This window comes from Notolepis coatsorum (genome assembly GCF_963971535.1).
Source record: "Notolepis coatsorum genome assembly, chromosome: 8".
NCBI classification, from domain to species: Eukaryota; Metazoa; Chordata; class Actinopteri; order Aulopiformes; family Paralepididae; genus Notolepis; species Notolepis coatsorum.
In genome coordinates this window covers 132,672,379-132,684,543 of record NC_140172.1, presented here as the reverse complement: position 1 = coordinate 132,684,543, position 12,165 = coordinate 132,672,379, and the positions used below count along the sequence as shown (strand labels likewise).

The window sequence follows — 12,165 nt, the reverse complement described above, 5'->3', positions numbered from 1 at the left end:
TCCCCCTTAAGCTCCAGGAGAGAGGAGAGAGGCTGAAAACCCGCAGTTCTTGCCCGACTGATGGGAGCCGAATCCCGGATCCGATTTTTCTGATGAATACCCCCAAAACATGGAGGTCCCGAACGCATGGAAGTATTGATGGCGCTGTAACGAATCATTAAAAAAATATACCGTTAACTGGAATATGTTGTGCCTTTACACATATGTTGGATTATGTAATTGGTTTGTCATGACAAACTAATAAAAATCGCGATTTACCCGGTGGCTACAACAACACGCATGTAGTCACTGTGTGTTGTTGTAGCCACTGGGTAAATCGCAATTTTTTTTATTAGTTTGTCATGACAAACCAATTACATAATCCAACATATGTGTAAAGGCACAACATATTCCAGTTAACGATATATTTTTTTAATGATTCATTACGGCGCAATCAATACTTCCATGCGTTCGGGACCTCCATGTTTTGGGGTATTCATCAGAAAAATCGGATCCGGGATTCGGCTCCCATCAGTCGGGCAAGAACTGCAGGTTTTCAGCCTCTCTCCTCTCTCCTGGAGCTTAAGGGGGAGCCGCGCTCGGCCAATCAGAGAAACGCGGAAGGCGCTCGGCCAATCAGAGAAACACGGAAGCGCAAGTTGGTTGCCTAAAGTGTTCACGCGTCCAGGTCATCTTTCCTTGGATTGGCTTGTCTAATAATGCTGTTTTTCTGAATACCGGTAGATGTAGGCCTGTCCTTTTTATCTATCCACTCGTTTATGGTTAACGGGTACGTTAAATCAATCTTAACGTTGTCCGCGGAGTAGGTCATGTTGACACAGTTTCTGTTTGATGAATGGCAGTTGAAACTTTCTACAACATTCTAAAGCCAGCGCAGTGGTATATTCATGGTGATTTAACAGTGAGTGTATCATGAATATACTCACGGTTTAGAACGTTCTCGACCAATCACAATGCGTGGTCGGAACTACCTGTTGTATAATAATTCATAACTAGTCACAAGACTTTTTGCACTCAATACATAGTAAATAAAGGTTCATACAATAAACTTCTAGAGAAATTATTTTGACCAAAGCAATTTTTATTAGAATAACGTTACTGCATGTGAATAGCCATTTATGAGCTGCACATCATATTGTATTCTAAATTAATACAAACTAACTCACCAACACATTGACAATAGCATACAGTGATGATAGATGTATAAAAGATACAAATAGTTTCCTAAAATGCTTTGTTTTGATAAACCAATGACATTCAATCTAGCTGTATTCCTCCTCTTGCCCCAGTTTCTGTGCTTGATTAGTGATTGTCCAAAACAGACACATTATTGGCAGAGTTCTGAGCTGTCAAGGGTCTGGATTAGTGGATATAGTTCTGAGCTGTTAGTCTAATCAAGGTGTTTGACACGTGCCAGTCTAATCAAGGTGTTTCACACATGCCAGTCTAATCAAGGTGTTTGACACGTGCCAGTCTAATCAAGGTGTTTCACACATGCCAGTCTAATCAAGGTGTTTGACACGTGCCAGACCCTTGAATGCCAGAACTCAAAAGGTCACGTGGTTTGATTTTGATTTGTCTCGAACATAGAAACATAAAACAAGTTTAAAAAACAAAAAGGTAAATAGTCAAAGACTATTTCCATACAATAAGTGTTCGAGAAGGAACAGGGGGAAGTAAAAAATGTATCAAGCCCTGCCACTTCCTTACAATATTTTACATTATAATTGAATACAAATTAAAATAATATAACAATGAAAAATAAAATAAAAGTACAGTTTTTTATATATCCAATTATCCAAATGAGAAAAATTATGTATTAGTCAGTCACATTACTGCTCAAGCTCCTCCCTCTTATATGTGTCCATAAGTGCTTGTTAATGGTTAATGAGTTAAGTGAAAATAAAAGCTGAGGTTGGATCCAATCCAGGCAGTGTGTTTTTGTGCATGGAACGCATACTGTATACATGACATACCTACCTAAAACAATACTGACGATTACAGTTGCAATGAGCAAGGTTGAAAGATGTCCCAATAAAAACACAACCCCCGCCCCATAGTGACAAGAGTTCACACAGGTGTGACTGACGAGACACACTCTACCTCCCCAATAGCTTCCCTGATTGGTTGGATTATCTGAGAGAGTGTAGCGGCGCTGTTGTCGGGCGAAAACCTAAAATATCTCCAATCCAATTTTCTCTTTTGTTGCTTGAATTGAAAGACTACACATTTCTTTGTGTTGTAAACAGGTTTTGTGACCTTCAAAATCCAGTGTATAACTTCAAATATACATGCGCTTCAATCTGAAGATGAGGCTGCTATTGCTGCTAGCAAGAGTTAGCGCCTCCTCTACCAAAGATTAGAGCTGCTACCAAATGTCAGGCTATCACCTCTGTAATAATAATAATAAATTGTATTTGTATTGCACTTTTCGTTCACTAGGATCCCAAAGTGCTACAGGGTTAAAACATAGTTTAAAAAATTTAATTATTAATAGAAAATTAAATACAGAGTAAAAATAAAATGAACATAGTTAGAAACATAGTATAAACAGAAAATTAAAGGCAACAGCACAAGAATTTTCTTTATCACAAGGTGTTCCCACCTCTGATATCTCTCTTCTTAACTTTTTAACTGCTGCTGTGACCCACTGTCACCTCCATTTATATGTAAATACTGATCGGAACGTGCAATGTTACTCACTGTGCCTTGTATATATTATATTTATCTATTTTTACCTTATTTTCTAGCACTCGCTTGTATTTTAAATATGTTTAAGTATTGTGTGATTTTGTGTGAAGGGCGAACAAGCAAAGTCAGATTTTCATTGTATGGCAAACTGTCTGTTTAACTTGAATCTCCGGTGTTCCCTCTCACCTCTGATATCTCAGGTGTTCCCTCTCACCTCTGATATCTCAGGTGTTCCCTCTCACCTCTGATATCTCCTGTTCCCTCTCACCTCTGATATCTCAGGTGTTCCCTCTCACCTCTGATATCTCCTGTTCCCTCTCACCTCTGATATCTCCTGTTCCCTCTCACCTCTGATATCTCAGGTGTTCCCTCTCACCTCTGATATCTCAGGTGTTCCCTCTCACCTCTGATAAGGCTTCCATAGGTCTAAACTAGGGATGTCCGATATTATCGGCCTACCGATATTGGCATTAAAATGTAATATCAGAAATGATCAGTATCGGTTTAAAAAATAAAAATATATTTTACCTTTATTTACCCAGGCAAGCAAGTAAGAACAAATTCTTATTTTATGTATTGTCAAAAGTATGCATAATGTTGTGTTAATTCCACGCAAGAGATATGTAATGTTAATTACCTGAAATTATTCCGTTTTTTTGGGGGGGGAAACCCTGCATATATCGGTATCGGTTGATATTGGTATCGGAAATTAAGAGTTGGACAATATCGGTATATCGGATATCGGTAAAAAACATCCCTAGTCTAAACCTTAACATAACAACAGCTACTGCCACTCCAAGACTGACTCTTTATGAAAACCCATGAGTTACATGTTCTTCTGCTCATCACATCGTACAGGGTTGAGTCCAGCCGACTATATCATGACCGTGGTTTTTGCAACAAGTAAAACCAGCGCATTGTTGCAGTCAGGTGGAAACCTCTGAAAGCATCAACTTTGAAAGAAAAACTCATTTTCAGATCGAAACCTGTGTACTTTGAAGTTATACGTTGGCTTTTCAATGGGTTTCATGAAACCAGCTCACAGCATAGAAAACTGTACGCTGTAAACTCTCAATTCAAGTAGAAACACGAGCCACAAGATTCTCAAAACAACCGCATCAAGACAAGCAGCATGTTAGTTTTCCAGAATGTTCAGTTGTTTAAAATCACACAGTTGAAAAGATAATATCACAAAAATTCAGAATGAATGCTCAGTAATTAGCAAATAAACTGCAATTTCTGTTTTTTTCATTTGCTGAGCCCCAACCCTGACAGTGAGGCGGCGGTGGATGACAACCTGAAGCATCAACATGTCGGGTCTCCCAGAATGCAACAGCATGCGTATTGTGACGACCTACTTCACACCTGTCACGGTAACGAGCTTCAGATGAGTCACTGCTGCCAGGCCAAGACCTCGTCACTCATCCTGGGTTCCCAGCCGAAGGCAGGTAGTAGTTCAATGTAATTCATTGTATTGTATTGTAAGTTGTAATGCAGGTAGTAGTTAAATTAGATTCATTGTATTGTATTTTAAGTTGTAATGCAGGTAGTAGTTAATTTAGATTCATTGTATTGTATTTTAAGTTGTAATGCAGGTAATAGTAAAATTAAATTTATTGTATTGTAATGCAGGTAGTAGTTCAATGTAATTCATTGTATTGTATTTTAAGTTATAATGCAGGTAATAGTCAAATGTATTTTATTGTATTGTATTGTAATGCAGGTAGTAGTTAAATGTAATTAATTGTATTGTAATGCAGGTAGCAGTTAAATGTAATTAAATGTATTGTAATGCAGGTAGTAGTTAAATGTAATTCATTGTATTGTATTGTAATGCAGGTAGTAGTGAAATGTAATTCATTGTATTGTAATGCAGGTAATAGTTAAATGTAATTCATTGTATTGTAATGCAGGTAGTAGTTCAATGTAATTCATTGTATTGTAATGCAGGTAATAGTTAAATGTAATTCATTGTATTGTAATGCAGGAAATAGTTAAATGTAATTCATTGGATTGTATTGTAATGCAGGTAGTAGTCAAATGTAATTAATTGTACTGTAATGCAGGTAGTAGTTCAATGTAATTCATTGTATTGTAATGCAGGTAATAGTTAAATGTAATTCATTGTATTGTAATGCAGGTAATAGTTAAATGTAATTCATTGTATTGTAATGCAGGTAATAGTTAAATGTAATTAATCGTATTGTATTTCAGGTAGTAGTTCAATGTAATTCATTGTATTGTATTGTAATGCAGGTAGTAGTTCAATGTAATTCATTGTATTGTAATGCAGGTAGTAGTTCAATGTAATTCATTGTATTGTAATAGTAGTTCAATGTAATTCATTGTATTGTAATGCAGGTAATAGTTAAATTAGATTCATTGTATTGTATTGTAATGCAGGTAATAGTTAAATGTAATTCATTGTATTGTAATGCAGGAAATAGTTAAATGTAATTCATTGGATTGTATTGTAATGCAGGTAGTAGTCAAATGTAATTAATTGTACTGTAATGTAGGTAGTAGTTAAATGTAATTAATTGTATTGTAATGCAGGTAGTAGTTAAATGTAATTAATTGTATTGTAATGCAGGTAGTAGGCCTGGTGCTCGCTGGGGTCAGGTCATGTTTTCACCTACAGACAGTACATGACACACTTTGCATCGAGGAAATTGAATGACCTCAGAGTTGATGAAACTCATTCTGTATTTTCAGAATCACAAGGTCATGATTGGGAAATCTACAATATTTTCCTAATACCTATACGTTTACTCTTCCGAGATACAAGGTTTCTTATCTGACAGCAGCAATATTCTTTAGTTCTATTTTAAACGTTTTCTCTCTTCTGTCTCTGAGCACGGAGCTCTTTGGAAAGTCTAGGTATTGTGTTTCCTGCCATGGCCTAATAATAATACTTATACTGATAATACTTCAGTCTGAATGCTCAGGCATTACGACCTCCAGCTCCCGAGGCAAAGCATCCTCTTAAATGATAATTCCTTTTTGTATCCTGAGATATTCAGACGGTTCTTTGATGTCTTGAGTCAACGAGCCAGGTGGTCGCTGGCATGTGTTGTCTGGTCCTCTGGTAATGATAGTAAATTAGTTATGATGATAATCCTGAATAATAATGTTTAAAATCACCAAAAGGTGCAGCCACGTTCTATAAGGCGTCCAATGTGATCACAGTTTAAAGAAGCGTTTGAATATCACTCAAAAGAGGATCCAGAGACTCGGATAGTTACATAATCAGTTTTTCCTCCTCCGAGCTGAATTTCTTTACAAGGTCTCATATTTAGGATATTTTCAAACTATTTAAATTTTATTTGAATCAAAACCTTGAATCTGAATCTAATTTGCATGCTTTATTTTCTCTTTCTTCCCTTGTATCCAACTTCTCTGGCTCCCGCACATCCAGAAGTAAACATATTTTACAAGATTAGTTAGGCAGTGTTCCTAGCTCCAAAAATTACAGATAATTTGTTAATGAAAGCTTATTGATTGCTTGTGTCCTTGGTATAACTGCTGCCTTCAGAGGGAACTGGTTAGTTATAATAATAACGAGTTCCATCTCAAGGCAGCAGTTATACCAAGGATTATGTCTGCCGCTCAAGTGGTTAATGTCGTGAGGACACCATTGCTAGGCATGGGAGACGCGTCCTGAAGCCGCCGAGGCTAGCGGTTTAGCTAAACGCTAATGGTATAATGACAGAGGAAACGGATGCTATCGTTGGGAATATCAAAATTTTCCTCAGATATTCAGTATATAATTAACCCTCCAGTCACCTTTGTCGCAGTTCTGGTCAAATAGCCTTTTTTTCACGTGTGTTTGTGGATAGCGTTGGCTATATTTTATGTATGCCAGGAAAGTAGCTCAGTATCACATCTTTGACCTACATTACAATAATCCATGTTTTATTTTTTTCAAAAATCACTATTAAGCGTGTGGACAATAAGTGTCACACCTTCCACCCTAGTCGCAGAAATTAACAGGTTCCCCTAACCCTAACCCCCTAACCCTAACCCTAACCCTAAAACTAACCCTAATTTAAAAAATTGTTAAAATCCTGAAAATGAATAAATATTCGATATGTATGGTGAGGACTGAAGTTAATAATGATATTCATGAAAATAAATTGGAACAATACATGAAAAAGATATGTTTTTAATGAGATCGCGGTTTCGGTCACTAGGGAGACATGTAGTGGGTTTTTTGAAGGGTGGCTGGAGGGTTAAGAAAGGCTAAAATTACAATAATTCCACGGCAAAACAAACTTCCATGGGCTCTGATATCTTAAATGACGCGTTGTGACCCATTTGAAGCCAACGGACATCACAAAGAGCAACACTTCCGAACAGCTTGCTACCTAATCTGAAGACCTCTTTCAGGTTAAGAGACCCTGGCCAGAACCTAAGTAATATTCCGGACCGCCAAATCCATACCACGACTACACAAAACACATTCCTCATAATAGGAGACCTTCGATTTAACATGGTTCATAAAACAGTTATTTTACAAAATACTGACTTGAAATTAGGGATGATTATTATATTGCCTACAGCCCGTTTACACTTTCACGGTCCGGTCACCAGCATGTGTTTGCCTGTGTGCCCTCCCATAAAACGGAGTGTGATTGTTGTCTATATGTATCTTGTGTATTTACCCTCTGTACAGCACTTTGGTTGACACGCGTCATGTGAAATGTGCTTTATAAATACATTTGATTGATTGATTGATTGATATGGAAGAATACCAAATTATCTTGCGGGAAGTCGCACACCTTTTTAGAAATCAAATAATATATATCTCTATAAATTGGCTTGTATAGTTCCTTAGTATTTGGAGATTGATTGATTGATTGAGGTTTATTTCAAATATGCAACATAACAAACAAACATCAAGTACATATATAGCCTTAAGCCGTTCAAATAATAAATGTATATATAAAAAATAAAGAAATTTAAAATAACAAAGAACAAACAAAAAAGTCAAACTAAAATAATTTTTTTGTCATTTACATATTTGAAAAGGAGTGGGAAGAAGCATACACTTATTTAATCCCACCCCTATTTACTCATCAGAACATACTATATTTTATTTACTAATTCATACATTACTAGACTTATATTGAAAAAATTAACTTAGTTAACAATACATTTTTTAATAATAGCTTATTAATATTTGCCAAAACTGTATGTTACCCTGTATAGTTCCTCTAGCCATTCACAGTGGGTTGAGGGTCTGGATCCGGCAGAGCAGCGAAGACTCAGCAGCCCTTGATCATTTATGTCAAATCGGGTAATGGGCTCAAATCAAGGAAACAAAAGCATTCTTTTATGTCTGCTCTGTTGGTTTCATTTCATAGTAATAATAATAATAATAATCATCATCATCATCAATTATTAACAAAAACAACAACAACAACCCACTGGCAGTATCTGGGCTGTTGGATTTAATCTTTCCCTGTTTTCTGTCACAATAAACAGTGGAGCAGGCAGGCAACAGTGATTCACACTCACCTAAACACACAGGCCTGTGGACCGGCTGTGCTCACCTAAACACACAGGCCTGTGGACCAGCTGTGCTCACCTACAGTAAACACACAAGCCTGTGGGCCAGCTGTGCTGACGTGTCAAGTGTCAGGAGTATCTCCAAGAGAATCTAGTTGATGCTAAATGTTTTTTTACATTCATATTCTCTCTCAGAAGTGTCCGTCCATCAGGCCTGGACACGATGACACTGAATTTCAAAAGTGACCGTGGGATCAGCGCTAGATAGGAGCAGAAATTGAATTGGAGCGAGCGGGCATCCTTGTGGAGTGCTGGTCCTATAACTTGCTTACTTCCACGTGTCACGACTCAAACGCACAATTTATACGACTTGGTACGTCCCAGATGAGTTCAGGATAGACCAAGACCAGCAGACAAGGACCAGTGATGGAGCGAAGACGTGGGGAGAAGGAAAGAGCGATGCCACAGATGCCTCCATCTCCTACTTTAAGATGGTTCCTTTGCATCTCTTGGCCCGTGGTCGCTGTTAGAAGCTCACCAAGGCATAAACCATACTTCAAATGCAGACGAACACAAGAAAATAGGGAAACAGAATAGAATATTATTAGATACTACAGATGAAAACTAGCTCACTAACTAACTCTGGCACATTTATATTGATGTGGAACATGTCGATTAACCCCTTAAGCCGGAGCGATCCGGTACCGGTACGAAATTAATATCACGTCATAAATAGATCAATACAGTCCATATGAATTAATGTTGCGTATCTTTTTTAAATGTAGCCAATTTCATAAAACTACACTACCCAGCTCACACCAGCCTCTGTAAAGCTGTTGAAAATATTATTTGCGAAACATTCTGACGTTATTTTCGTAATTATATCTCACGGGTCAAACAAACCTGAACGTTATTGCCATAAAATAGAACAGAGTTTGTTTCTTTACATTTCTGTGAATGTCTAGAAAAAACACACAACTCAATCTGATGAAAAATGTAGCTGTACTTACAGTAGATTTCATTCACGGTATTTGCTGCCCTGTCACGGGTGCCTGGTGGTACTAAATCCAGATTGAACTCTGCCCTTGGAAAGAGGAGACTGGGCCTGATCCAAATATGTATGACTTGGCCACAATAAGGTCATTTATAGGCCTTATTTGTCTATATTCTATATTCATATTTCAAATTGCATGTGTCCGGATGGCAAAATTCAGTACTGTATCTACAAAACCCCCTGTAAATCATCTGCCCTTTATTCATTTGCTTAGATTTTTTGTACATGTGATCTCAAGAAGGTGCTGAATGAGCTCAGTGAATTTGTCATGTCTGGTCAATGTTAGCATGGTGTTAATCGAAAGCCCTGGGTATCCTCTTTCTTAGGACTACAACGATTTCATGAGTGCTTCTTCTAGCGTCTAAATCGTCCGTCCGGTGCAATGCACAACGATTTATATAAGCTCATATTTAGTTAATAACACTTAAAATTAGGGATGTCCGATATTATCGGCCGACCGATATTATCGGCCGATATTGGCATTAAAATGTGATATCGGAAAATATCGGTATCGGTTTTAAATAAAAAAATAATCTTTTATTTCTATAACCTTTAAGTAAGAACAAATTCTGATTTTATTTATTGTCAAAAGTATGCATAATGTTGTGTTAATTCCACAACAAGAGATATGTAATGTTAATTACCTGAAATTATTCAGTTTTTGGGGGGGGGAACCCTGCATATATCGGTATCGGTTGATATCGGTATCGGAAATTAAGTGTTGGACAATATCGGTATATCGGTATTGGTAAAAAAGCCAATATCGAGCATCCCTACTTAAAGGAAAACTCCAACATTTTGGGAAATTTGCTTATTTGCCATCTACCCTGGAGTTAGACAAGAAGATACATACCTTTTTTCTTCTCTGTGCATGCAGTAGGAGTAGGAAGACGTGCACCGTTAGCCTAGCTTAGCGTCAGTCACTGGAAGTAGGTTCCTCCATTAGCCTAGTTCCCAACGTCTTCCTACTCCTACTGCATGCACAGAGAAGAAAAAGGTATGTATCTTCTTGTCTAACTCCAGGGTAGGTGGCAAATAAGCTAATTTCCCAAAATGTTGGAGTGTTCCTTTAAAATCATTGGTAAACAAACGTTGTGCTGAAAATATACACGTTCACTGCTGTTTTGATAGGGTTAGGGTCTTTACTCTTGGTTACATTTGAAAAAGAATCGCAACATTACTTAACACATTGTCTGCCATGCATTGTACCCATCCTTATGCCCAGTCTGCCAGTGCTGTAACCCTATGCCTGTTTACCTTCTTTGCAGGGCTATAACTTTTTAAATATTATAGCTATATCGACATTACTATGGCCCATTCAACAGCGTGTATCTATCATTCCGGATGTTGGAACGTTATATTTTTTCATTCATACATTGTCTTGTTAGTACCGTCGAGAATATAAGTATGTTTTTAAGGTTTTCTGCAGTAATTCCTAAAACACGAGTTATAGGCCCTGACGCATATGATAGATTATCGATTGGCGTTTCTTTCCTATACATGCTATATAAAAAAATTCAAATGTATATGATTGGTATACATTATGCTTCATCATGCGTGAAGGAAAGGGGGGGGGTCGTTTATAATTCCTTGATCGTCAGTAACGGCTTTATTTAGTATGGGTTGATATGTTGATCAGATGGATTGCCGTGAAATTAATAAACAATCGGGCTGAAAATAACGTTATATTCCTCTTACCGTTCGCCGATGAGACTGGAGGAAAAATATTCCAATTATTTGACGTCGATCTGCTAGATCCATTTCCCGTTTGTATGACGCAATAAACGCCGAAATCATATTGATTATTGCGTTTCGAAAGCGATCCCATGCACTCGAGTGTGTATCTAGATCCACGTTACAATATATTACTGCCGGAGGAATTTCCTCGATGCACAGAGCGCCACTTCCGGTTTGGCTTGGAGTGTAACTCGCCCAACATCCACCAGGCGGCGGTATTGAGGCATTGCAATATCAGACAGGGTCCAGCTGCAGTCCCGGAGGGAAGCTGGATGAATTATGAATGCCACGGCGAAACATTTTTATATTGATCCCAAAAACGTGTTTATTCGTTGTTGGCGCACAACGCATGGCGGGCAATAACGAATTATCATGTTTTAGGTGCACAATGTGTTAATATGGACTGTATTGATCTATTTATGACGTGAAATAAATCAGTACCGGGCCGATCAGGCTTAACCTCTTTAATTTTTCAGAAACACCCTACCCAGAGGCCTCTAGGTCAAAAAAAGCTAATAGTTCTGTATGAATTTTTTTAATATCTCTTATTACTCTGGATAATATACCACAAAACTTAACGTTATTGGCATATATTGGAGCGCAATTAGTTTGTCTCCCCTATTTTTAGCATTGAGCAACAATCAGATTTTAAATTAGTTTCAAAATAGCGGCACTCTGGCAAAAATAAGAAAGCTACTGTACATACAGTAGATTTCATTATCTGTTCTTATGCATGCCTGGTGATACTAAATCCAAATTGAACTTGGGCATTTGAAAGATAAGATTTGGCACAATCCATAAATGTGCGAATTGGCTACAATAAGGTAATTTATAAGCCTGCTATACTATATTCTATAGTATAGAGATGGGAGAATTCAGTACTGTATCTACAAACCCTTCTGTTTAATCATCTTCCCTTTATTCATTTCCTTAGATTTTTGTACACATGATCTCAAGAAGGTACTGAACGAGATCAGTGGCAGTTTTTCATGTCTGGTCATTTTTAGCATGGTGTTATTCACTGTCAAAGATGCAAAGAAAAATCATAATTCATATTCTCCTTTGTTTCATCACAATTTAAGCAAGCCTAATAATAGACACAATATTTCTGACACTGGGAATACATTCACTGAGGTCCATAGATGTCCCTAGATACCGAGACAATGCAAATT

At 37.4% G+C, this 12,165-nt stretch overlaps 1 protein-coding gene and 1 pseudogene across 2 annotated transcripts in view; one reads left to right on the top strand and one right to left on the bottom strand.

Moving 5' to 3' along the window:
- The window catches only part of LOC311233335 (sodium/calcium exchanger 1-like), a 194,989-nt pseudogene that overhangs the window by 82,810 nt on the left and 100,014 nt on the right, over nt 1-12,165 (top strand). The gene's annotated exons all lie outside the window — the stretch shown is intronic.
- cnih2 (cornichon family AMPA receptor auxiliary protein 2) overlaps nt 8,729-12,165 on the bottom strand; it is a gene marked incomplete at its 3' end in the record, with an annotated part of 46,762 nt that continues 43,325 nt past the window's right edge. The window contains exon 6 of the mRNA XM_084319896.1: nt 8,729-8,756. Coding sequence (XP_084176022.1) covers nt 8,729-8,756 — 28 coding nt within the window. The remainder of the gene's footprint in view (nt 8,757-12,165) is intronic.